Consider the following 26,275-nt stretch of genomic DNA (forward strand, 5'->3'; position numbering starts at 1 on the left):
GAGGGTCCCTGTGACTCCCCCTCCTGGGTTGAGTCCTCCTGGGCCTTGCTGGTCCCCCGGCAGCACCACTTTTCCACTAACTGCGAGTTTGCCTTTGCCAAGGCTTGTTGGTGGAATTTCTGCACCGACACCAGTCTTCAATTTTCCTTCCATCGTGGGACATCTTCTACAACCATCAGGAACTCTTTTCCGGCACAAGGTCTGCAGTGCTGACCTGTTCTTCATAACCGTCGACCAACTTCTGCAAATAGAGTTGGGTGGGTAGTAGCTCCTACTCCTCTTGGACTCCACTGTGACTCTTGGACTTGGTCCCCTCTCCACAGGTCTTCTTTCTTCAGGAATCCACCACTGGGTTTCTTGCAGTCTTCTCTGGGAGTCTTTCTTCTTTTCCTCCTTTTGGGTGGTTTGGGGAAAATCCAGTAACTTACTCCTGCTTTCCTGGTCGCTGGGGGGGTACTGTGTTACTTACCTCTGTGGTTTTCTAGTACTTCCTCTGCCCATTCCATTTTCCTAGGTTGGGGTACAGTGTTCGCATTCCTTTTTTTTTTTTTTAGTATATGGTTTGTGCTCCCACTAGGGTCACTATTGGTTATTGCAATTTGCACTGTTCTCTAACCTTTTGTAAGCCTATTTCTTATTGCTACTTTATATATTTAGTGTATTACTTACCTCCTATTGGAGGGTTGCCCTTCTAGTAATTTGCGGTATTGTGTGTGTTCCCTTTATTTTGTACAACTGAGTTTTTGCTTTTATGTGTGAAAGTGCTGTGTGACTACAGTGGTATTGCATGAACGTTGCATGTCTCCTAGATAAGCCTTGGCTGCTCATCCACAGCTACCTCTAGAGAGCCTGGCTTTTAGACACTGCCTACACTTCACTAAGAGGGGATACCTGGACCTAGTATAAGGTGTAAGTACCTTGGGTACCTACCACACACCAGGCCAGCTTCCTAAAGTATGGTTTATGGAGTATGGATTACCAATATATAAAAAGTCAAGATAAAATAAATGAAATGCTTTGCAATAACACTGAACTAAGACCTTATAGTTAGTTATTTGGTGACAGGTAGATCATTGGCTGAACTATTCTAACTGTCCTAGTACAAGGCAACCTGGGACCAGGTGGGTCGCAGTAAGCATTAACATGTAGCTACTTAGAACAGGAAACAATGCCCTTTCTAAAGTCCAAGAGCCAGTAACCTGACTGAGGTCAGGGAATGTGAGGTGTGTATGTGACCGCAAACTACATTGTACATCAAAGGCAAAAACCTGTGGCATGAATCCCCAACAAATAGACCCACATGCAAATAACCTCTCTAGAGGATCTGAAGAATCAAGGCCAATGTGAAGCTCCAAAGGATACTAGAGCAAAAGATCAGCACTTAGACTCAGACAATTGCCTTTGCCCAATATTGGTACAGAGTAATGAAGGGTGTCACTGGGATTATTTATCATGCAGCTTTGAGACAACTGGTGCAGGCAGGATGCTTCAGGGTCAAACCCACAATATGGTCTTCAAAGCCAGCACTGTCACATAAGAAGCTCAAAACATGGCCTCTGAAGAGGCACCATAGCAATGGTTGTGCCCAAGACCCTAAAAGCTCTTTTAGCAGGGGTAGGCTTAAGATCTCACTTGGCACTTACAGTAAAATCCTGAAAGATGACCCCATATAGATACCCTGTCATTGCCTGTTCTGGAAGAGAGCTGAAAAACAAAGTTCGGACCTTCAAAGGGTGTTTCTGGCTGGGCCCAGTATTACAGTCCTCAGGACGTCTGAGGCTTAAAACCCTTGTAAGAGGCCCTAATAATTCATCTATGTCAAACCAGAAAAAAAAACATGGCATCATTTACAAAGACCTAATAAGTAAACAGAAAGTCTAGTGGGGTAGAAGTGTTATACCCTCATAGGATATCTATGGGGAGAAATTCATTGGACAAAGTCTGGCATTAGGCCGTGCCTTGCACCCTGAGTGAAAACCCATTGCACAACCTCAAAGGTTGATTCAGGCGAGGTTTGCATTCTGTTCTTTAGAGGGCTCCAGAAGAAAACTGAAGTGAAGCACTCAATCAATCAATCAATCAGGAATTTAAAGCACACTACTCACCCGTGAGGGTCTCAAGGTGCTGAGGAGGAGACGGGTGGAAGTAGGGGAGGGAGGGGGAAGGTGCTGCTACGGCTTGAACAGCCAGGTCTTGAGAAGTTTCCTGAGGGTAAGGAGGTCTTTGGTCTGGCACAGGTGGGTGGGAAGAGTGTTCCACGTTTTGGCGGCGAGATGCAAGAATGCTCTACCGCTGGTTGTAATTCTGCGGACGAGTATGGACAGTTGCGAGGTCTGTGGAGCGGAGATGCCGGGTCGGGGTATAGGAGAGCCGTCTGTTGAGGTATTCTGCTCAGGTGTTGTGCAGTGCTTTTTGGGCGAGGAGTTTGAAGGTGATTCTCTTGTTGACTGGGAGCCAGTGCAGGTTTTTCAGGTGGTCTGTGATGTGGCAGGGGATGTCCAGGATGAGGCGCGCGGAGGCGTTCTGGATGCGTTGCAGCCTCTTCTGGAGTTTGGCCGTAGTTCCTGCGTAGAGGGCATTGCCGTAGTCCAGCTTGCTGCTTACCAGGGCTTGGGTGACTGGTCTGCTGGTTTCGGTGGGTATCTATTTGTAGATCTTTCAGAGCATGCAGAGGGTGTGGAAGGAGGAGGAGTAGATGGCGTTGACTTGCTGGGTCATGGATAGTGAGGGGTCCAAGATGAATCCTAGGATGCGTGTGTGGTCGGTGGGAGTCGGAGTGGTTCCGAGAGTGGCAGGCCACCAGGAGTCATCCCATGCAGAGGCAGTGGAGCTGAAGATGAGTACTTCTGTCTTGTCGGAATTGAGTATGAGGCAGCTGCTCTTCATCCATTCGGCAATGGCCTTCAGTCCTTCGTGGAGGTAGGTCTTGGCAGAGTCATTGGTGAGGGAGAGGATCACCTGGGTGTCGTCGGCGCATGAGATGATGTTGAGGTATCGGGCGATGTTAGAGAGCGGGGCCATGTAGACGTTGAAGAGGGTCAAGCTGAAGGACGAACCCTGGGGAATGCCGCAGATGATTCCGGTGGCCTCCGAGTGGAATGCGGGAGGCAGACTCTCTGGGTTCTGCCGGTAAGAAAGGCGGTGACCCAGTCCAGGGCTCTCTCGCGGATTCCAGCATTGCTGAGGCATGAGCGAAGGGTGTGGTGGCAGACAGTGTCGAAAGTGGCCGAGAGGTCCAGGAGGATGAGGGCCGCGGTTTTGCCGCTGTCCAGTATGGTTCTGACGTCGTTGGCAGTGATGAGGGCAGTTTCGCTGCTGTGGTTGCTGCGGAATCTGGATTGGGAAGGATCCAAGGTGCTATTCTCCTCAAGGAAGTGGGTTAGTTGTCTGTTGACAGCCTTCTTGATGACTTTTGCCAGGACGGGGAGCAGGGAGATAGGCCGGAAGTTCTTGAGGTGGGTCATTGGAAGTCAGGCGGTGGGAAGGAAGAGAAGATCAGGTATGAGCTGGACATCCGGTGCAAACTCACTGTTTTTCAAAAGTTATTCTTGTGCTTGTCCAAAAATATATTTATATAACCCAGCCTGGTTATACCTTCAGTATGCAAAAAGTGGAAGAGAAAGACCATGTACAAATATTAACAGGAAGAACAGGTCTGATCCTTGAAGAATGAGTTAACCTTGGAGCTTGGTCACTGAAAAACACAAATTTTGAAACCATTGTAACCTGTTTTGTAACCACTAGGATAGAAGGACCTCAGTGGTGATTCTAGTACTTTTCGCCCCTAATTTTCTACTGTCAAATTGAGAGAGAGAAGTTTGTGGCCAGAGGCAAACATAAAAAAAAAAACACCCAACAAAAATTAAAGGTGCTACTGCATAGGATGTCAGTGGGCTCACCGCAAGAGTCTTGGTCAGCTAAGGCCATGTCTAAAACCTATTACATTTATATGTATTTACACACTGGTAACTGTGGGATCACTGTTCGGAAAATTATTTTCATGAAGCCCTTCTTAAGGGAGCGGAAGGTAGAATGAAAACTGATCAAAACATATTGTAGGTGGAGCTAGCATTCCTATAGACTTGCGAGTGGGCTGAGAGTCAGCAGGGAGCAAGTTTTCAAGATGCTTTCCTGAATTAATCCTTAGCTGCCAGTGCATTCTCTCTATCAGTCCTTCAATATCCTCTCAGACATTTTCTGGGAACATTTAGCTGTATGGTTTTCATTTAAAAATGGAAGACACAAACAGTGCAAGTCCATTTTGGATTTATATTTTCACATGATAAATAACTCTAAAATAATGAAGGCAAGTTGTTTCTGTAGTGAGAAAAAACAAATAGGTAGTTCTCCGACAACACCAGGAGCAAAGAATCTCACATCAAAAATGTTCAGCTGTGTGGGTAAACAAATTTCTATATTCTACATCTATTTACATAAGAAAAGAAATGAGCATGTGAGAAAAGAACAGAAAAATAAACTCCCAGTCGTACTGTCAATAGAAGTACTTTCCAGGTGTGGACGTAAAACTTCTGGTTTTAAATTAACAAATGAGTACCTTCTCTGTCAACTCCTGTGCTGACTTCATGTTCACAGTATTTCACTCTTCTGGATTTATAAAAGAAGTATTAAGAAACTCTGATGGCCGGCACTTTTAAAATGTCACCCCAAAATGTTGCTAAGCTAACTTTCAAAACAATCACTTGCAAAGTCAATATGTCTTCTTTTTATAATAGGAATGCCAAGCTATGTCTCCAGCAATGCTGGTTTTAAAGCATGGTTAAAATAAAGACTCAAAGCGGCCAGACACATGGTCACCATCTATGAAAGGGAATTTCGAGATGCCCAGCAATGTATGCATTGTGCTATAACCCTGGGAATACAGGTGTGAGGCACCAGTGGCCATTATGGCTTTTGTTTTCAAATTGAATTTACCATTCAAAATGGTCATTTTTTGAGTTATAAATAGAAAAAAAAAATCAGCACAAAAAATTAATAAGAGGGTGGCCTGATAACTCCACAGTCGGGCCGAGAGCACCAGCGTTGTTGTGGTGGAAGAGATAAGTTGAATGTGAGGCTGTGGGGTGGGAGGAAGAGCAGTATATGCGCAATGATCTGCAAAGAACAGAAGTGGACAACTTAGCAGCACTGCTGCCGAGCTATAGCTGAAGTATTTTGTACAAAAATAATAACTGTTACTTATTGTAATCCTGATTTCGCACTGTAAGAATTCTGTCAAGTGATAACCACACAGTTACTTGCCTTCGTTAACACATTATCTGGTAGAGACATATTCTAGTTGCAGATTCCTTACCTGTGAATTTCTCCCAGGAGTCAGACTGGATCCCGAGAATTTTCTCAGCAGTACCTCTACGCGCCTTCTGATAGAGACTTCAAGTTGCATATTCCTTACCTTGGAATACATACCCAAGCAATACCATCCCTGTAGGTGGGTCTGTTAACCAAAATCATACAAGAAAGTCCTGCAGGACCTAACAGGCAAAGTGCCCATCCCTACAGACTTGACTGTCCAGGCAGTAGTGTTTGGTGAACATGTACAAAGATGCCCAAGTTGCTGCCTGACAGATATAAAGGACTGGATCTCACCGTGCTAACACAGTGGTCGCAGCTGTAGCTAGAGTAGAATGAGCACACAAGTTCTTAGGGGGTTGCTTTTTGGCCAGTGTGCAGCAGATCTAAATGCAGAATACTGCCCACCTTGAGATGGCCCGCGTCTGCACTGCCTGACCTTTCTTCACACCCACATAACCAACAAAGTTGATCAACGACCCAGAACTCTCTTGTACGCTCAAGATAGAATGGCAACTCTCATTTTGGGTCCAGGCAATGGAATCTCTACTCTTCCTTAAAAGAATGTGGTGGGTGTGTAAAAAGTAGGCAAGGTGATGGATTGGCCTATATGGAAGTGCGCAACCACTTTTGGCTGAAAGGAGGCATAGTCCAAAGCACCACTTTGTCAGGATAGCTGGAAAGGTAGGGCGGCTTAGATGACAATACATCTGCCCACTTGGTGAGTGAGCTGCAGGCAAAGGCCACAAGAAAGACCGTCTTCAAAGTGAGACGCCTGAGAGGACAATTGTAGAGAGGCTTGAAAGAAGCGCACATCAGAAAAGTCAAAACCAAATTCAAATCCCCTTGGGGCATAATGAATGGGAACGGAGGAAAGAGAGGCGCAAGTCCATTAAGGAACCTTTTAACAATAGGAAACTTAAACAAAGAAGGTTTATCAAGCAACCTAAAAAACACATAAATAGTAGACAAATAACTTCTGAGTGCCCACAGCAGAGCCCTGCTGGACCGGAGAAAGGATAAACTATAGGACTTCACAGAAAGGGGGTCAATAGACTTGTCTGTGCACCATGCCACAAATTTTATCCGACTGGCATAAACTGTTATGGTGGAGGGACGCCTAGCTGGCAAGTTTACATTACAGACTTCTGGCGGAATGTCAAAAGCTGTCAACTGTTGCTGCTCAATCTAAACACAAGTCCTCAAAGAATGGACAGGCTCAGGTGCAGAACCATACCCTTCTGCTACAACAGATCTACAGACATGCTCAACAGGTCGGGATACCATATTCTACATGCCCAGTCTGGAGCCACAAGGATCACGTGGGTCCATTTGTTCTTGATCTTCTTGAGAACTCTGGGCAAGAGTGGAATGGGCAGAAAGGCACACAGGAGGCCCGAGTTTCACTTGAGACGAAAAGCTTCTCCGTGAGTGCTGCCTTGGAAACTCCAATGCACAAAACTGCTGACACTTTGCATTCTCTGCGGAGGCTAACAGCACTAACCAAGCCTCTCCACACTGCTGAAAGACTTTGCGCCACCTCCAGATGGCGACATCATTTGTGATCCGGCAGACATTTTTGGCTGCTCTGGTGTTCAGAGAGCCTGCCAGACGTGGAACTACCAGGGATATGCCCTGCTGTTCCATCCAAATCCAGAGGCGCAGAACCTCTTGACAAAAGGTCCACAACCCCACCCAACTCTGCTTGTTGTAGTATACCACATGGTGGTGGTGTTGTCCATGGTGAAGTTCCCTTGCCAGAGGGAAGAAACACCTTCAATACTAGCCGGATAGCACAGAGCTCCAAGAGGCTGATTTGGAGACCAGACGCCTCTGATCTCCACCTCCCCAATTGGCCGCCCGATCCCAGGAGTGACATCTGTTACTACTGTCAGATCTGGTTGGGGAAGGAATAGAGATCGGCCTCTGACCCAATCACGGTTCGTTACCCAGCACTGCAGATCTTGCCCAGGACCATCCGAGATCTGACCATGTTGGAGAGATACTGCGCCCACTGGAACTTCAAGTCCCACTGCGGAGCCCACATATGCCTTCTGCCATGAGTCACTAGAAGGACGCAGGATGCCAGCAGCCTCAGTCATTCTCACAAAAATCCAGGATAGAGGATGAAACATCGGTATCATAGTCCGAATATCCTGTACTTGCCGTTTGGGAGGATAAGCCCGAAAGTGCACTGTGTCCAGATCAGCTCTGATGAAAACGAGCATCTGAGAGGCAGTCAAGTGTGACTTTGGCACGTTTATAGTGAAACCCAGCAAATGCAAGAGTTCTGCCATAGTCTGGAGGTAGGAGACAACAGCCTGGGGAGAGCCTGCCATTAACAGCCAGTCGTCAAGATAGGAGAAGCCTGTAACCCCTGATCTGTGCAGATAAGCTGCGACCACTGACACCACCTTGGTGACATCCGAGGGGCACTGGTAATGTCATAGGGGAGCACAATGAACTGAAAGTGCATGTGGCCTACTGTGAATAGCAAGTAACGTCTGGACAGGCAGGACAGAAATATGGGAATGGGGGGGGGAAGGGGTGGAACCAGCCATACCGCTGGCTTCCTGATCCACAAGGTAGGTGGATCCCACACCCTCGGCCACATAGAGGCTGGTCAGCATGCATGGCATAGTGGCTGGCTGGGAATGGCCATGGTTGGAGGCCCCATCCGTAGCCACGAAAGGCAGAATGAGGGGAACGAGGGGACGCCACGAAGCCCAAGATCCTGGCCGTAGCACGAGAATCCTTGAAGCGCTTGAGTGCTGAGTCTGCCTCGTTTCCAAAGAGACGGGTGCCATCAAAGAACATATCCATCAAGGTAGCTTGGACATCCCCTGAAAAGCCAGATGTCCTCAGCCAGGTGTGGCACCTCAGGGCCACTGTTGACAAAACCGCTCTGCCTAGCAAGTCAGTCGCACCCAGTCCACAACGGATGGTCAGCTTTGCTACATCTCTTCCATCGGCAACAGCCTGAGAGAGAACAGCCGGGCCTCCTGTGGCAGCACTTGCGCAACTGTTTCCCATTGCGTGTGGAATTAACGGCCCAAATGTCATACGGTGTTCACGGACCGCAATGCTATCCTGGTAGAAGGAAAATAATCTTCCCAAGTGTGTCCAACGTTTTGTATTCCCTATACAGGTTTGCGGAAGGGAACAAACCCTGCAAAGCAGCGGCTTGGATAACCAGGCACTCAGAGGAGGGGTGTTGCAGCAGAAAGCTTGTGTCCCCTGGAGAAAGGTGATAGCGGCGGGCATTTGTCCTGTGTAAGGAAATGCCTCCTTGGCATGGTTACCCCCTGACTTTTTGCCTTTGCTGATGCCAAGTTATGATTTGAAAGTGTGCTGAGGCCTGCTAACCAGGCCCCAAGCACCAGTGTTCTTTCCATAAACTGTACCCTTGTCTCCACAATTGGCACACCCTGGCATCCAGGTAAGTCCCTTGTAACTGGTACCCCTGGTACCAAGGGCCCTGATGCCAGGGAAGGTCTCTAAGGGTTGCAGCATGTCTTATGCCACCCTGAGGACCCCTCACTCAGCACATGCACACTGCTTGCCAGCTTGTGTGTGCTGGTGGGGAGAAAATGACTAAGTCGACATGGCACTCCCCTCAGAGTGCCATGCCAACCTCACACTGCCTATGGCATAGATAAGTCACCCCTCTAGCAGGCCTTACAGCCCTAAGGCAGAGTGCACTATACCACAGGTGAGGGCATAGGTCCATGAGCACTATGCCCCTACAGTGTCTAAGCAAAACCTTAGACATTGTAAGTGCAGGGTAGCCATAAGAGTTTATGGTCTGGTAGTCTGTCATACACGAACTCCACAGCACCATAATGGCTACACTGAAAACTGGGAAGTTTGGTATCAAACTTCTCAGCACAATAAATGCACACTGATGCCAGTGTACATTTTATTGTGAAATACACCCAGAGGGCATCTTAGAGATGCCCCCTGAAAACATACCCGACTTCCATTGTGGGCTGACTAGTTTTAGCAGCCTGCCACACACCAGACATGTTGCTGGCCACATGGGGAGAGTGCCTTTGTCACTCTGTGGCCAAGAACAAAGCCTGTACTGGGTGGAGGTGCTTCTCACCTCCCCCTGCAGGGACTGTAACACCTGGCGGTGAGCCTCAAAGGCTCACCCCTTTGTTACAGCGCCACAGGGCATCCCAGCTAGTGGAGATGCCTGCCCCTCCGGCCACTGCCCCCACTTTTGGCGGCAAGGCTGGAGGAGATAATGAGAAAAACAAGGAGGAGTCACTGGCCAGTCAGGACAACCCTAAGGTGTCCTGAGCTGAGGTGACACTGACTTTTAGAAATCCTCCATCTTGCAGATGGAGGATTCCCACAATAGGATTAGGGATGTGACCCCCTTCCCACCGGGAGGAGGCACAAAGAGGGTGTAGCCACCCTCACGGCTAGTAGCCATTGGATACTAACCTCCCAGACCTAAACACACCCCTAAATTGAGTATTTAGGGCCCCCCAGAACCTAGGAAGATAGATTCCTGCAACCTGAAAACAAAGAAGGACTGCTGACCTGAAGCCCTACAGAGAAGACGGAGATACCAACTGCTTTGGCCCCAGCCCTACCGGCCTGTCTCCCCACTTCGATAAAAACTGCAACAGCAACGCGTCCCCCAGGGTCCAGCGACCTCTGAAGCCTCAGAGGACTACCCTACATCTAAAAGGACCAAGAAACTCCAGAGGACAGCGGCCCTGTTCAACAAACCTGCAACTTTGCAACAAAGAAGCAACTTTTAAAGACCTCACGTTTTCCGCCGGAAGCGTGCGACTTTCCACTCTGCACACAACGCCCCCGCTTCGACCTGCGGAAAACTAACGCCACAGAGAGGACTCCCCAGCGACTGTGAGCCCGTGAGTAGCCAGAGTTGACCCCCCTGAACCCCCACAGCGATGCCTGCAGAGGGAATCCAGAGGCTCCCCCTACCGCGACTGCCTGCTTCAAAGAACCCAACGCCTGGAAAAGACACTGCACCCGCAGCCCCCAGGACCCGAAGGAACCGAACTCCAGTGCAGGAGCTACCCCCAGGCAGCCCTCTTCCTAGCCCAGGTGGTGGCTACCCCGAGGAGCCCCCGTGCCTACCTGCATCGCTAAAGAGACCCCTGGGTCTCCCCATTGAAACCTATTGCAAACCCGACGCCTGTTTGCACTCTGCACCCGGCCGCCCCTGTGCCGCTGAGGGTGTACTTTCTGTGCCTACTTGTGCCCCCCCGGTAACCTACAAAACCCCCCTGGACTGCCCTCCGAAGTCGCAGGTACTTACCTGCTGGCAGACTGGAACTGGGGCACCCCTATTTCCATTGAAGCCTATGTGTTTTGGGCACCACTTTGACCTCTGCACCTGACCGGCCCTGAGCTGCTGGTGTGTGGTAACTTTGGCGTTGCCTTGAACCCCTAACGGTGGGCTACCTTGGACCCAACTTTGAACCCTGTAAGTGCTTTACTTACCTGTGAACCTAACAAATACTTACCTCCCCCAGGAACTGTTGATTTTTGCACTGTGTCCATTTTTAAAATAGCTTATTGCCATTTTTGCCAAAACTGTACATGCTATTGTGATGATTCAAAGTTCCTAATATACCTGAGTGAAATACCTTTCATTTAAAGTATTGTTTGTAAATCTTGAACCTGTGGTTCTTAAAATAAACTAAGAAAATATATTTTTCTATATAAAAACCTATTGGCCTGGAGTAAGTCTTTGAGTGTGTGTTCCTCATTTATTGCCTGTGTGTGTACAACAAATGCTCAACACTACCCTCTGATAAGCCTACTGCTCGACCACACTACCACAAAATAGAGCATTAGAATTATCTCTTTTTGCCACTATCTTACCTCTAAGGGGAACCCTTGGACTCTGTGCACACTATTTCTTACTTTGAAATAGTATATACAGAGCCAACTTCCTACATCCTGTTCACAGGAGCCCCTGCGTTGGGTTTGGAAGAGCTACCCCGTAGGGCATCCATGAGGGCTTCATTTAAGGGGAGTAAGGATTCAGAGGAGGAAGCTCCAGGATGAAGCACCTCTATCAGGAGGTTATTCCTGAAGGCCATTGAAGGCAACTCAATGTCCAAGACCTTAGCTGATCTTCTCACCACCATGGGGGCTCTCTTCTCTGTAGCCAAGGTAGGGGAAGAAAGCATGCCAGTATCTGGAGAAGTATCCAGTCCGCATGCCTCACCGTAGTCTGAACGCCAGTCAATAGTGTCTTGAAGCTGGTATCCTAAAGGGTCCAGCGACCCCTCCCATTCCACACCATAACCTAGCCCATAAGAAAGAGGCTCAGGGTCCTATATAGGAGGCAAGGGTCCTGCCAGCATTGGAGTGGTGTCGTACGATGCCCATCAGGCTCTGTGTCGGAGTCAGCAATAAGAATGGGGATGGCGCTGCCGGTGGGGCATACCAGGAGTGTCAGCGAAGGTCGGGGGTACAAACAGGGCCAATCCGATCCAGGACTGGAACCATGGGTGCCACTTAGCGACAAAGCCGCCGACATGGAATCCGAAGGGGCCCCTTCTGACTCTGTGGGGCCCGAAGACACACCAGTGGTGCCGGAGTGCCCAAAAATGAGGTACATGGCCTCAAAACTCCAAGAGTTGGGCAGGAGTCTCTTTGGCTCCTAGAAACTCGGGGAGACACAGTCAGCTCGGGCACAGGCTCTGCAGAGTGAGGCCTAGAATGTCAACGCTCCCTCGTCTCCTCAGCCGATGGACGAGAAGTCGAAGAATGCTTCGACTTAGACTTCATGTGCCTCGACTTACTGATCACCCCGAGGACTTGGAGTGGGACGACGATGATGGAGGACTCAGCGACCGAATCTGGGAGCTTTCTCTCGACTGGGATCTCGACTTGCATGAAGTCAAATGTCGGGCCGCCACCAGCATCAGGGACCACTGATTTTTGTTCAAGTTGTAAAGCCTAAGCTTTGTGACTACTGTTGGATTTAGGGATATTAATAGAACACCATACACACATTTGTTTGAGCATATTGAGTGGCAGTGCCCCCCTCTTCCCAAGCCACCAAGGGCCGCAGGTACCCTAACCCCGGAGACTTTTTTTTATTTATTTTTTTAATTAAAGAGAAGAGCACGCCCGGCTCCCCCTACATGGGCCACTAACTGCCGGAGAACATTTTTCTTGAGCTCTAAAAGTCTATGGGGACTCCATTTCCTGGAGCCTGTGGACCTTGTGGGTGGGTGCATGTGGGCACCCACAAAATACAATGTGGGTCGTGGGCTAACCGATGGTCCTTATCGCCCCTGCTGGCCTCATGAATGCACCACCCATCCTGTGTGTTGAGGAGCTGGTAGTTCTTCAGCCCAGCGGGAGCAGCTGTTTCTTGAGAGCAGACATGTCTTTCCTGCCCACGTTCCCGTCGGTTCCCACCTGGCAGGAGCTTTACAAATTCTCCCACCAGCTGTTGTGGGTAGGGAGACAATCTAATTGAACCTGCCCTGGGGAACGGGGTCCACAGGCTCGAGGGTGGGTGGGGTTGTACACCTCTCTCCCCTTCAAATTTAGATAGGCCATAGAGGATAGAGTGTCCGGGCCCTATTGAGGCTTGAGGAGGGGGGGTCCACCCCACCCCCCCTCCCCTTCACACTATTTAAGCAATGGCCCAGAGGGTGAAGTCCCCAGAGCTCAGTGTTGGCTCAAGGACAAGGGCTGCTCACATCCCACCACTAATTTGTTTTTTGGCTTTGGGGGACTGGTTCCCCAGGGCCTATCCAGGCTTGCAGTCTCCCTCCTCTTTTTAATCAAATTAGCCACAGCTGATAGGGTTACCGGGGACCATTGGTGTCCCCAGGGATGGGGTCCCCAGGCCACTGGGTGGCTCGAAGAGGGGGAGCCCACTCACGTCCCCGCTACGTAAATATTCTATTTTAAATTCCCCCAGCCCTGGGCCATCCAGGGGGCCATCTGTATTAAATAGACATTTCTGGTAGACTGTTGTTTTATTAGTCTTGCAGGATAGCACTTTATTTTTTTTTATTATTTTTTTTTTAAAAGAACAACACATTTTTGCCCACAAGGGTTCCCTGGAGGGGGTGGTCAGAGTATTACCCCTAACCTACCCCTTTATATATATTTTCTTTCTTCTATACACTCAAGAGTAGGGAACCGCAACATTTTTCTTCATGTTGCAGGCAGCCAATTGGTGCGTTCGCCCCTGCTCGAGTGTCTCCCCATGGAAGCAAATTGGCCCAAGGGGGGGGAAGAAAATAAAAAAATCTCCTGGGCCAATCAGAATGCTCTATTTTTTAAACTGGGCATGAGGGACACTTCTGTGAGTCCCTCGAACCAAACTGTGCAGATATACAAATATTTCTTATCTTAAGTATATTTCCAAAACCTTTAAATCGATTTACCCCAACCCAATAACAAACAGCACACTTTCTGAACCAAGAGCTAGCTTCCAGTCAAATTTGTTGTAACTCAGGTTAGCATTTTGTGCAGTAGTGCCCTTACAAAAAGTCTTTGGAAAATACATGGCTATTTCCCATTTTGGGACCGAACCCCACCTCCTTTTCTTCGGTCCCCATTTGATTTTCTATGCACAAACTGGGCAAAAACAAGAAACATTTTCAAGAGTTATTTTTGAGGATTGGGCAAATAGTACCAAGGTTATTAGCAAAACAAAAAGTCAGTTCTTATGGCTACCAACACTGGGCAATATTAGCTAAAAACACCAACATTAAAGTGGTATTATAGTTAGATGACTATGGCAATAATAAAAATTTCATTTTAAGCTCAAAATAACCACTGAAATAGAGTTACCCAAAATAACTAACTTGTGCCATAAAGTAACTATATTATGTCCTCGCTGTAGGAAAGTATTTCTTTTGACACGGTCACCCCCCCCACGTTTTGCCTGGTTTATGGTGCAATTTCAATTGAAAGTGCACTGGGTCCCTGCTAAACAGGTCCCCAGTGCCAGATATTTCCCCAAAACCTCATAGATGTTTTTCCCAGTTGACAAACCTTTAGCTACCATTGTGAGTCCCTGGTAAATGGTGCCCCTAATATCTGGGGCTCTAAAGTAAGGCCCCTGAGGGCTGCAGCACAAATGGGTCCACCCTCAGGGACCCTTTCACTAATTGCACATGGTGCTGCTTTAACAGGCTGTGTGTCTTGGGGAGAGGGGGGAACTAAAATGAAAACAACATGGCACACATCCTGTGAGCCCTGTCCTCTTTACATTGTATGCAATATATGTAAGTCACCCCTCTAGCAGGCCTTCCAGGCTAAAAGACATGGTGCATTAAATATCATGTGAGGGCATACCTGCATGAGCAGACATGCCCCAGCTATGTCTGTCGATTCCCAGTCATAGCAAGTGACCATTGAAGCCATTTTAAGTACATGTGCTGGACACTGGTCATTATGAGTTCCTCAGCTACATGATGGCTTTACTGACGATAGGGATGTTTGGTATCAAATATCTCGTATTAATAAACTTTCACTGAATCCGGTGATAGATTTGTTAATATATATGCACTCAGAGAGCACCTTAGAGGTGCCCCCTGAAAACCTACCAACTGCTGGCTTGGGCATTGACTGATCAAAACCAGTACAGCCACATTAAAATCACCCCTGAATTCAGTATTTAGGTGGCACCTCTGAACCCCTAGCACTCAGATTCCTGTCAACTTGAGATGAGCCGGACATCACAGAAGTCACACGAGCAGAGAAGACTGGAGACCCCAAATGACTTGGCCCCAGCCCTACCAGCCTGTTTGCATCCCTCGAAAAACCTGCAATCAAAATATGACTTGTCCTGCAGCCCAGCTACCTCCAAAGCCTTGAGAGGACTGCCGGCTTTGAAAAGGACTAAGAACTCCAGTGGACAGGGGAGCTGTCTATAAAAAATTAAATAAAAAAAAATACTTGACAGAAGAAGTCTGTCTGAGGAAGCGTGAAATTGCCTCTGGATCTACCTCTGCACCAGACGCCCCTGGTCTGAGTCCAACTGACCCACCGGTCTTGTGAAGGTTCCCCAGCGCTTCTGAACAAGAGTCCACTGTCGGATGACCCTGCCGGACTCCACAGCGACACCTGAAGCCTCAATCCGAGGACTCCTCCTGACTGCGACCTGCCTGGTATGCTGTTTCCGACACCAGAAGATACCCCTACACCCGGAGCCCCTGGGCCTTAGGGAGCTAGACCCTCAGTGTCCCTACAACTTCTGGTATCTCTCCTTAACTGGGCAGCAGTGGGGTGTCCCCGCCCAGTCTCCTGGCCAGAGCCCGCAACCCGTTTCTGAAACTGATCTCCTCCATTGGTATTATTGTGCCCCCAACATTGTGTTGGCACACTGCACCTGGCAACCCTTATGCTGCTGATGGTGTAAGTTTGGTGCTGCTTTGTGACCCTTCCCCCACCGGCGCTCACCTCAATCCGAGGAGACCAACCTCTGACACCACATCTGTGAACAGCGCATCTTCATTCACCCCTTGTCTCCACTGGTTAACATTGGACACCTGACTCCGAATTTGACCTCTGCATCTGGCTGCCCCTGTGCCGCTGTGGGTGCACTCTTAGCACCGATTTGAACCTTGCTTTCTGTTGAGCTAAAAACCTAAAGACTGGATTTGTAAGTGGTGTACTTACCTGCAAAACTGCATTCTTGTTTTCCTCACATAGGTTAACATTGAAGACTGAAAATTGCTTAAGTGTTGATTTCTGAAACTGAAAAATATATATATATTTTTTTAATTAAAATTTAAAAACTGCTTACCTTATAATGAAGTTGTTGGGTTCAAAATATATATAAAAGCAACTGTTACTTTTCTAAATGGGTTTTGGATTTATTCTTTGAGTGTCTCTCGTGTACTCTGTGAGTACAACAAATGTTTAACACAACTCTTTGACAGGCCCAACTGCTCGTTCACACTACCACAAATAGAGCACTATACCTAACTATTTCTGCCTCTGAAATCCTTTGGGGATCCACTGGACTCTGCATAGTGTACTTCATTTTAGTGCACTATATAGAGAGCCAGCTTCCTACACTCACCAAGCACTGCTAATTACCTATCATTGATAACATCTCTGCAACATCTGAAATGGCATCATTCATGACAACAGTGTGCATGGCAGAGACCAGATTTATTGCTGCTTGAGATATCTGTATGTGGTGAATTTCCGTGTTTTTTTTCCTTCAGTTTAAAGAATGGCCTACTTACCTTCGGTAATGCCTTATCTGGTAGAGACTATCTACTTGCAGGCTCCTTATCTTAAAATAGCCCCCAAGCATCAGACTGGATCTGGAAGTTTTTAAGCAGATCCCCTGCACGCTGATAGGTGAAGACATTTAGCTCTGCGCCATCTGCACCAGAAATGACATGCAAAGTATGCATACAGGCGCCACCCCGGCACGCTGACATTAGTTACTTTTGCAACTTTCCACACCAGAAGCGCTGAGCCACAATGAAAACTGGCCACTGGTGTGAAATACTTAGGCCCTGAGAAGGGTGCCCCTTACACTGCAATTAGCTTGCAGAGCGCGAAGGGTTGGTAAGGAATTTTGAGCTAGATACAGTCTCTATGACATAAGGTGTTACGGAAGGTAAGTAATTGTTCATCTGATAAGACACTTCTAGCCGCAAATGCCTTACCTTAGAATAGATACCCAAGCAATGCTAGCCAGGAGGTGGGTCTGAAAAGGCAATTTAAACCAGAAAGTCCTACAGGACCGAACAGGAGAAGTGGCTGTAGCAACAGACCAGCCTGTCCAGACCGTAAAGTTTGCTAAATGTGTGCAAAGATGGCCACGTTGCTGCCTGGCAGATGTCCATGACAGGAACTCGACAGCCTAAAGCAGTGGTCGCAGCCTTAACTATGGTGGAAAGACCATGCAAAACCTCAAGGGGTTGTTTCTTAGCCAATGTGCAGCCGATCTTGATGCAGAGCACTATCCATCTTGAGATGTCCATTTCTGCACAGCCTTCCCTTCTTTGCTCCTTTGTACCGCATAAAGAGTTGATCATCCCAAAACTCTTTTGTGCGATCAAGAACGAACAGTGCTCTTTCAGGGTCCATAACGTGGAGTCCCGCCTCCTCTTTTGGGGGTTATGTGGAGCAATGAATAGAGGCCGGGAGCTGTTGTGGCCTACCTGGTAGGGAGTCACAACCTTTGGAAGGAAGGAGGCACATGTCTGAAGGACCAGCTTGTCCAGATAGAAGGTGGTGTAGGGATGATGTGTCATGAATGCCTGCAATTCACTGACCCTCCTGGCCAATGTTATGGCCATTAGAAAGGCAGTTTTGATGGTCAACAGCCTAAGAGGGCAATTGTGCAGAGGCTCAAAGAGTGCACACATGATGAAAATGAGAACAAAAAACGTGTTCTGCAAGCTTTTAGGAAACCTAGCAACAACAGGTTACTTGAATAAATAAATGGCTGATAGATAACTTAACTGTGCCCAGAGCAGAGCCCTACTGGGCCAATGAAAGAGCAAACGGATAAACTTTAGAGAGGTGCAGAATGACGGTAGATGTTGTGAGAATCACACCTTGTCACAAACTTAACCCAACAACAGGCATATACGGACTTGGAGGAGAGATGCCTGGCTGTCAGAATAACATCAAAGACCTTGGGAGGAAGGTTGAAAACTTTCAACTGTTGCTGATCAATCTCCACACATGAAGGTGAATGGTGTGCGGGTTCGGGTGCAGAGCCCCCCCCCTGTTGCTGCGACAGAAGATCCTCTTGAACATTCAGCCTGATAGAAGGACCGAAGGTCATGCTCAACAGCTCAGGATACCAGACACTCTGTGCCCGATCCATCGCCGCAAGAATAACTGGGGTCCGGTTCTTCCTGACCTTCTTGAGAACTCTGGGCAGGAGTGATATAGGTGGAAAGGTACACAGGAGCCGGAAGCTCCACTTGAGATTAAAAATAATTCCAGGCAAGAACCGCCTTGGAAACTCCAGCATGCAAAATAGAGGGCATTGCACGTCAAGGTGGTGAACAGACCTAACCATGGCTCGCCCTACTTCTGAAAAAGTCCTTGCATCACCTCCGGGTGGAGACGTCATTCATGATCCCCTAGGTATCTTCAGCCTAGTTTGTCCACTGAGGTGCTCAGAGAGTCCGTCAGGTTTTGAACCATGTCCAGAGACGCAGAGCCCCTTGACAAAGGGTCCACGAATTCACCCTGCCCTGTTTGTTGCAGTACCACACGGTAGGGGTGTTGTTGTCAGTGAACACCCACACCAGCCTTAACTTGATCACAGGAAGAAAGGCTTTCAGTGCCAAGCGATTCACCTGAAGCTTAAACAGGCTGGTGTAGAGCCAAACTCTGTCAGACTAGATTCCTCTGATCTCCACCTCTCCCAGATGGCTGCCTCATGCCAGAAGTGATGCATCTGTCACCACAGCCAGACCGGTTGGGGAAGTGTGAAGGGTCTGCCACTGAGTCAACTGCGGTTCGTCAGCCACCTCTGCTGATATTTTGCAGTTCCTTCCAAGATCTGGACCATGTCGGAGGAATTCCCCTGATGCTGAGCCCACTGGATCTTTAGGTCCCACTCTGCAGAGCCCGCATGTGCCATCAGGCATGAGCTAAAAGCAGAATGCAAGAGGCCCCTAGTCCCAAACAAACTCATAGTCATTTTCACCAAAATCCAGGAAAGGGGTTGAAACATTGGTATTCGTAGCCTGAATATCCTGGACCCGCCGTTCGAGAGGATGGGCCCGAAACTGCACTGTGTCCCGAACAGCTCCCTAAGTGAACCCCACCGTGTGCAGAAGGTTCGCCGTAGTCTGGAAGACAACTGAAAGGAGAAGTGTTTCTTCAACAGATAATCATCAAGGTAGGGAAAGACTGGAATTCCTTACCTGTGGAGAGGAACTGCAACCACCGCCATGACTTTTGTGTACACTCGAGGGGCGCTGGTATGGCAGAAAGAAAGCACAGCAAACAAAGTGCTCATAGCCCACCGTGAACTTCACTTAACGTCTGTGGGCTGGAAGGACGAGGATGCGGAGATACACGTCCTGGAAGTCCAATGCTACCATCTAGTCTCCCGGGTCTTAGGGCAGACAAAACTTATGTGAGCATCTTGAATTTCTTCTTTTACAGGAAGAGATTGTGAAGGCGCAGGACTAGGATAGGACGATGGCCTCTATCCTTTTTTGGAGATCAAGATCACAAAGGCAGGAATACCAACCACAACCTACTTCTGATGTCAGCACACTCTCTATGGCCCCCTTGGCACTTCATGACATAGTAAGGAGAGGTGGTCCTCTGTTAGTCGGTCCTAAGTGGGTGGTATGGATGGAGAAGTAACTCCTTTAGATGAGCTGCAAAACCCAACGGTCAGATGTTACTGACAGCAAGTGATGCAGGTGATGGCATGTCCTACCCCATACCAGATGCCCTGGAAGGTCAGAGGGGAAAAAAATGGTTTTGGAGCCTGCGACTTCTGTGAAGGAGGGGCAGGACTGGCCTAACCTCTGGCTGCCTGTACCATGTGGTCTATGTGACCCACGACTTTGGCCACGAAAAGGCTGGGAAGCCTTTTGGCTGTGGTGATTGGGAAGGTATGGACTTGGTAGGGGCCCATTCCGCGGTCCCTGGGAGGTGGGGGAGGCTGACTGGGGATGACAAGGGGCCTTCACTTCAAAAAAATGAGAGCCATCAAAAGTGAGGTCCATAAACAACGCATGGACTTTCCCTGAAAAGCCAGTTGTTCTTAGCCAGGCGTGGTGCCTCAAGGCTGCCAATTATGAAATTGCTCTGCCCAGCGAGTTGGTTGTGTCCAGTCCACATCATATGGTGAATTTTGCTACATATCTCCCATCAGCAATAGGTTGGGAGAGTATGGCTCAGGCCTCGTCCAAGACCTTGGACAGCTCTTCCACAACCGAATCCCAGATTGTATGGGAATATCGGTCCAAAAGGCATGCGATGTTCACCGCCCGAAGAGCAAGGCTGGCGAAAGACAACATTCTCTTGAGAAAGGTATCCAGCTTAGATTCTCTATCCAGTGGAGTGGTAGGGTTGAACATAGAGATGGAGGCTTGGGCCACCAAGCTCTCCGGTGTGGGGTACTGAGTAAGGAAACCGATCCCCAGGAGCGGGGCAATGGCGCCAGGCAGTTGCCTATGCACAGGAGGCCCTGGAAAGGGCTTGGACAAGGCCCCGGGTAAGACGTCACTAAGTGCTTCATTAAAGGGGAGCAAAGGTTAAGGTGGGGAGATTCCCAGTTGAAGCACCTCCTTCAAAACGTTTGCCTTGACTGCCACAGAGTAGCTGAAGATCCAGGACCTCAGCTGTCCTAAACACCATAGTGAAAGAGGCTCCCTCATCCATAGCCATGGTAGGAGCAGGGACCAAGCCAGTGTCAGGTGAGGTGTCTAAACAAATGGCCTCTGCCAATTCCTTATACCAGTTGTCCTTATTCTCATCTAGGGAATGCTGGTACCCACAAGGATCCTTAGACAATTCCTATTCGTCTCCCTCTCCAGGCCTGTATAATACAGATGGCACTGGCTCCGATCGGGAAAGCATGGTCCCTCTTGGCACCAGAACCGGCATTGGGAGACGCCCATCCAGCTCTGTGTCAGAGTCAAATAACGATGGGGATGTTGCTGCTGTGGGATGTTGCCACTGAAGCAGGCACGAAGGAAGGTTTGTATCGCCAGCGGTACTGCGTTGGATTCCATGGGGGCTGAATGGAGGCGCAGCCAAAATCGCCGACAAGGTTTCAGTGGGTGCCTCTGCTGAGCCTGCGGGGCGCGAAGGTTCTCCATAGGGGCTGGGACACCCAAATATGAGGTTATAACATCATAAAATCGTTTAGGCTGGGCTGTGGTCACTCTGGCTCTGGGAAAGTCACAGAAGTGCACAGCAGAGCCTGATTCAGTCTCCACTGAAATGCGAGGACCCGAGTGCCATCGCTCCCTTGTCTCATTAGAAGACTTTTACTGGTGCAGCAAAGTTGAAAACCTCTTTGACTTCTTCTGTTTGTGGGACTGACTTGACTTTCCCAACAACCTCAAAAGTGACTACAATCGCTGGATGTGGCTCAGCTAACTGTTGTCCAGGACCTTCCATGTATCAGAATTATTAGCGTCATGGGGTTGTCTGACATCAGGTGGCAAGAAGCTTGAGGGATCTTGAAGTCATGTTCCCTACCTAAGCACATAAACACACAAAGTGTGGGTCTGTCACAGACTTCTGCCTGAGACAGGCAATGCGTGGTTTGAAACCAGCCCGTTGCTTAGGGGACATCCTGTTACACCAGGAGAGGAAATCTTTCAAATAAGTGTTGACAGAGGTTGAGGGAAAAAAGCCAGTCAAAAAATAACTAACGTGATCAGAGCTATCAGAGCGGAAAGGAAACCGGAGACATCTGTGCGCTGGGCTGGTGCCTATAGAGGTAACACACAGGTCATAACGATGCAGAACTGAACAACGCCACCTACTGACATGCAGGGGTATTGCTCAACAAGGTCCAGATCCAATCTGACACCTGTGGACTATAGAAATTCAGCAGTTATAGTTAAGAGTTCTTTTAAGTAACTATAACTTGCTCCCTAAGGTAACTATAACTCACGCCCTTGCCATGCACAGTTTTCTTATCAATAATTCTATTGCAAAAGTTGCAGTGATAATATCAAAGATGCCATATAAGAGTTCATCAATGATATAATACGGGGGTAATTAGCTGTGCATGGTGAAGGTGCAAGTTATAGTTACATTAGGGTGTGAAATTTAATAAATCCCCTAGGTGGAAAAGGTCTGGGGGCTTGTAAAAAAAATTAAAAATAAAAAATAAAGGAGAGGGCGCACGGGTCCCCCCTCCTGGGCTTATTTATGCCCAGGGGACCACCACCTCTCTGGGGCTGGATTATATGCGGGAGGGCCACATGCCACATGCTCCCATTCCCCCCCACAGCCCCAGGGACCACAACCTCACAGGCTGAATTGAAATAGTGAAGGGGGTCAGTCATGGACCCGTGGACCACCACCTCCCGGGGACAAATTCAAAAGTAGGGGGGCTGCCTCACCCCCTTGAGAAGCCAATAACGGCCCTCGGGGCCACCACTGTCCAGGGTCGGCTCCTATGTCCTGGGGTGAGGCCAGGCCCTGGGGGAGGGGTCGCACAGCTGAAAACAGCCAGGGGAGGGGGGCTGTGTGACCTACTCCCCCATTTAATAAAAGCTGGGACCCTATTTCGCATCCCTGACATGTAACACGCTACCTCTCAAACTCATGCAGACCGCATCACTGAAGCAGTTCAGGAAGGACCTCAAGACTTGGTTCTTCGATTGAGCAGCACAACATCAAACAGTGCCTTGTGACTCTGTGGGTGATTAGCCGCTTTAGAAATCACTGATTGATTGATTGAATAAAGATATCAATGAAACATTAGAAGTCATATTATAACGAAAAAACTGTGAATGTGGGGTGGGGGGGGGGCGCGATTATAGTTACTTTAGGCTACAAGTTATAGTTACTTGAAATGACTAACTTGAACTGCTGAATTTCTCTGGTTTTGTGCCAGTAGATTCAAAACCTAACTATAATGTAACCTTTGTTTTTTAAGTGAATTTTAAAGATTTTTTTAAAATTCTATTTCTTAACTACAACGCACCTGTAACCTTTGTTTAAAAAAAAATATATATATATACACACACACATATATATATATATATATATATATATATATATATACACACACATTCACTGAAAAAAAACAAGGCTACAGTCATGCTATTGTGAGGTAAAGATGTCAGTTAAAACATGCCATTTTAACTGTACAAAAGCAATGAAATTCACCAACTATAGTTATCTCAAGGAAGTAACCTATGCCCTAAGGAAACTACAACTTGTGCCCAAGCAATGCAGTTTTCTCATTAATAATGTTGCAGTGATATTATGAATTATGTCATACAAGATGTCAAGAGTGATGGAGTATGTGGTGTAATCAGCAGTGCACAGTGAGGCTAATGCCAGCAGACACAATGTAAATGTTTGGTTGTTTGGATATGTTTTTTGACCGGTCTTTGACAATAACAGAGGCTACTTTTCATTTTCTTGAAAACCTCAGGTACATTTTATAGAGACACTTTAATTTTCTTTTTTACAAATGTCGTTCAAAACAGTAGAAATACTGGAAATCCAAACATTTACAACAGTGATGGGCAGGCGAAACAGTCCGAGAGCACGCTTTTTATGAGACCCGGCAAAACATTTATGAAGGTCGACCCACTTTCCAAAGGTACTATGATGTCTGAAACAAAAACACTGTAGGAAAGTACTCATAGTAAAGTAGCTTACAAACCCTAGATGGTGTGCAACAGCATGCAATAAAGGAATTTATCAAAGCTGCTTGAAGACATAAGCACATGGAAGGAACACACATGCACCCCTCAGCACTGTGGTTCTTGTACTAGTGAACAATGTTTCCCACCCATTTATAAAGCAACTGTGAACATCAACAAAAATACTAACTTCTGCCTCCTGATCATCAAAGTAAAGCTTCTTGATTTCAGAATCCCAGTCAACCGCAACAGTGGAATATGCTGTGGAAAAACAAAATATCTTGTTGTTTACGTCTTTGTCTATGATGTGGATATTCGACTTATAAAATGTTTTGATTTCAAGCACTGTAGACCGTATGAACCTTTCATGTTAATTTCCAAGCAACCAATTTAACTACTGCAGGTAAAACTACCCTTTCTTGGTACATTTAACAGAACTTAGCTACTGACACAGAGGATACATATCAATTTGAAAAGTACACGTTTTCAAAACGTCAAATGTTGCAGAGTGGTGTTAGTAAATTATATTCATTGAGCTCCCTCATTCACGTTTGGAATGTCACTATTGTGGGTGTGGTACTAAGAAGCATGCAAAAATAGGAGAGCAGAGGCACATAGCGTTCTAGTACATGGGCAGTGGCACTGTCACACAATAGGTATCTCCACATGCCTAACTGTCCAAGGACTGTTTAGATGGAGGATGGGTGAATTAGTTTACCAAAACAGACTCTGGAATCGCCGCAGTCATCACATAAGGAAAAAAAGGAAATACATGCCCTTCTGCATCAATCATCTGCATCAATCATCTCCAGGAACTGTAAGTGTCTGCTGTCCATAATGAGACAGGAACCACAACTCAATAGATCACGTGGGCTAAATAAGATAATTGTGCACCATTTTTTCACATACTGCACAACTAATCAAAACTTAATCATTTAGGATATTCATCTTTAATTCAGTGAGTGTGAGGTACAAAGGAGCCGATTTATGGTTTGTCCGTCAACCTCTAAACTCGGCACAATGTCTTTCATAAATTGTGGGATACTGGCAGATACTGAAAATGAATCCTTGTTTTCATCTGAATTTGAAATTATGCATTTACTCCTTTTGAAAGGCTGTATCCGATTTTACCGAAAAATATTATATATTTCATGGAATGCCTCTACCAAGAATCTATTTTACCTCACCTGCTCATCAGAACTTTGCAGGATGAAGGGTCTTTTAGCATTTCATAGAAACCAAATCATAAAAAGTCTTACTTTCAGAAACACATTTGTAAGCAGTATTTATCTCAGTGCTTTACTTCAGTGGCTATCATTTCAGATTCATATGTTTTACATTGTGAAATGACTATTACAGAGGATTTTAATTCACTGACCACTCACCTAGCGGCAGCTGACATAAATTAAAAGTGGTGGGGCGGGTGGAGAGGGCCAGGGGAAGCAGCGCAGGGGGAGAGCACAAGGGGAAAGCGCAGGGGTAATAAAAAAAACACTTACCTGGTGCTGCCTGCCGTCTCGCGTTCCTCGGCTTCCTGGTTCCAGCATTAAAGAATCCCTATGCAATCCCTGCGCTGCTCTCATGCTATTACGTAGGGGATCGGCCTGAGCAGGCTGGTTTGCCGCTCGCTCAGGTCCAGCCCCACCCCTCCCTTCCTTCCTTCACAAGCTGGCTCAGCCAGCAGCAGAAAAATAAAACAATAGTGAAATATTGTTTTATTTTTCTGCCGCTGGCTCTGACCCAGCGGGACGATTCTCCTCCTCCACTGCAGAGGAGCCGCCGCTGCACTCACCACCCTTAAATACCATTCATCCCGGCACCCTCAATGCCTTATCCATGCTTATTAATAGTAACAGAACATAACCTTACAGTAATGTCATTGCTTATAACAGAATAGCTCAGTAGCCACGTAGCCTGTGGGGCACATGAGATTCACAATGGGTGGTATAGTGAACAGCAACTAGCATGAAGAACTGTTGTGTTGGCTACCAGAACATGCGAACTACATATTACAACCAGTAGCGTCTGTGGAGGCTTCAACACTGGTGACTTGTGCATTAAATGGTAAACTACATGTGTTCAAATATACAGTGAGAATGACTATGGATTTGTGTGTAAATGCGAATTCTAGGGTAATGTTAAGCAAAACAGTAACATACAACAACAAAGGAATTCAATGGAGTAAGGAGCCCAAAACAAGCAATTCGGTGCGCCGTATGCAAGGAGTTCCCAGGCAAGGTTACAGGAATGTCCGCACATAAAGTGATTAACTTGTGTCTAAATGTACAGTGCCATCACTGAACCAATCCGGATCCTTGTGTTAAAGTGTAATAAATGAGCAAATCGCCAATGACACTTCCAGCACATTAAAAGAAGACTATGGCTGCTGTGGTTTATTGAGTTGCCACAATGAGGTCAGTGGCTGTCTTCGGAGTACACAAAGATGTCAACATCACATCCCAGCCATCAGAGAGAGGATATTTACGTAGGCCAAGTGTGTCCTCTCGCCTCTGCGCCACTCCTTCAGCTTCTGCCCATGTCAGGAGGGAGTGTTTCCAGGCCAACACAGTTGGTGCTTCGGCAGCCTTCTATCTCGGGGTTATCAGCCGTTTGGCTGTTAAAAGCCCAAGGTCTAGGAATCTGGCAGTAGCCTT

The 26,275-nt window shown here is 47.5% G+C and overlaps 1 protein-coding gene across 1 annotated transcript in view; it reads right to left on the reverse strand.

Annotated features, from left to right (window-relative positions):
- USP4 (ubiquitin specific peptidase 4) overlaps positions 1 to 26,275 on the reverse strand; it is a 789,752-nt gene that overhangs the window by 128,432 nt on the left and 635,045 nt on the right. Inside the window, exon 17 of the mRNA XM_069206879.1 lies at positions 23,812 to 23,882. Coding sequence (XP_069062980.1) covers positions 23,812 to 23,882 — 71 coding nt within the window. The remainder of the gene's footprint in view (positions 1 to 23,811; positions 23,883 to 26,275) is intronic.

This window comes from Pleurodeles waltl, chromosome 9, assembly GCF_031143425.1.
Source record: "Pleurodeles waltl isolate 20211129_DDA chromosome 9, aPleWal1.hap1.20221129, whole genome shotgun sequence".
In the NCBI taxonomy this organism is placed as follows: domain Eukaryota; kingdom Metazoa; phylum Chordata; class Amphibia; order Caudata; family Salamandridae; genus Pleurodeles; species Pleurodeles waltl.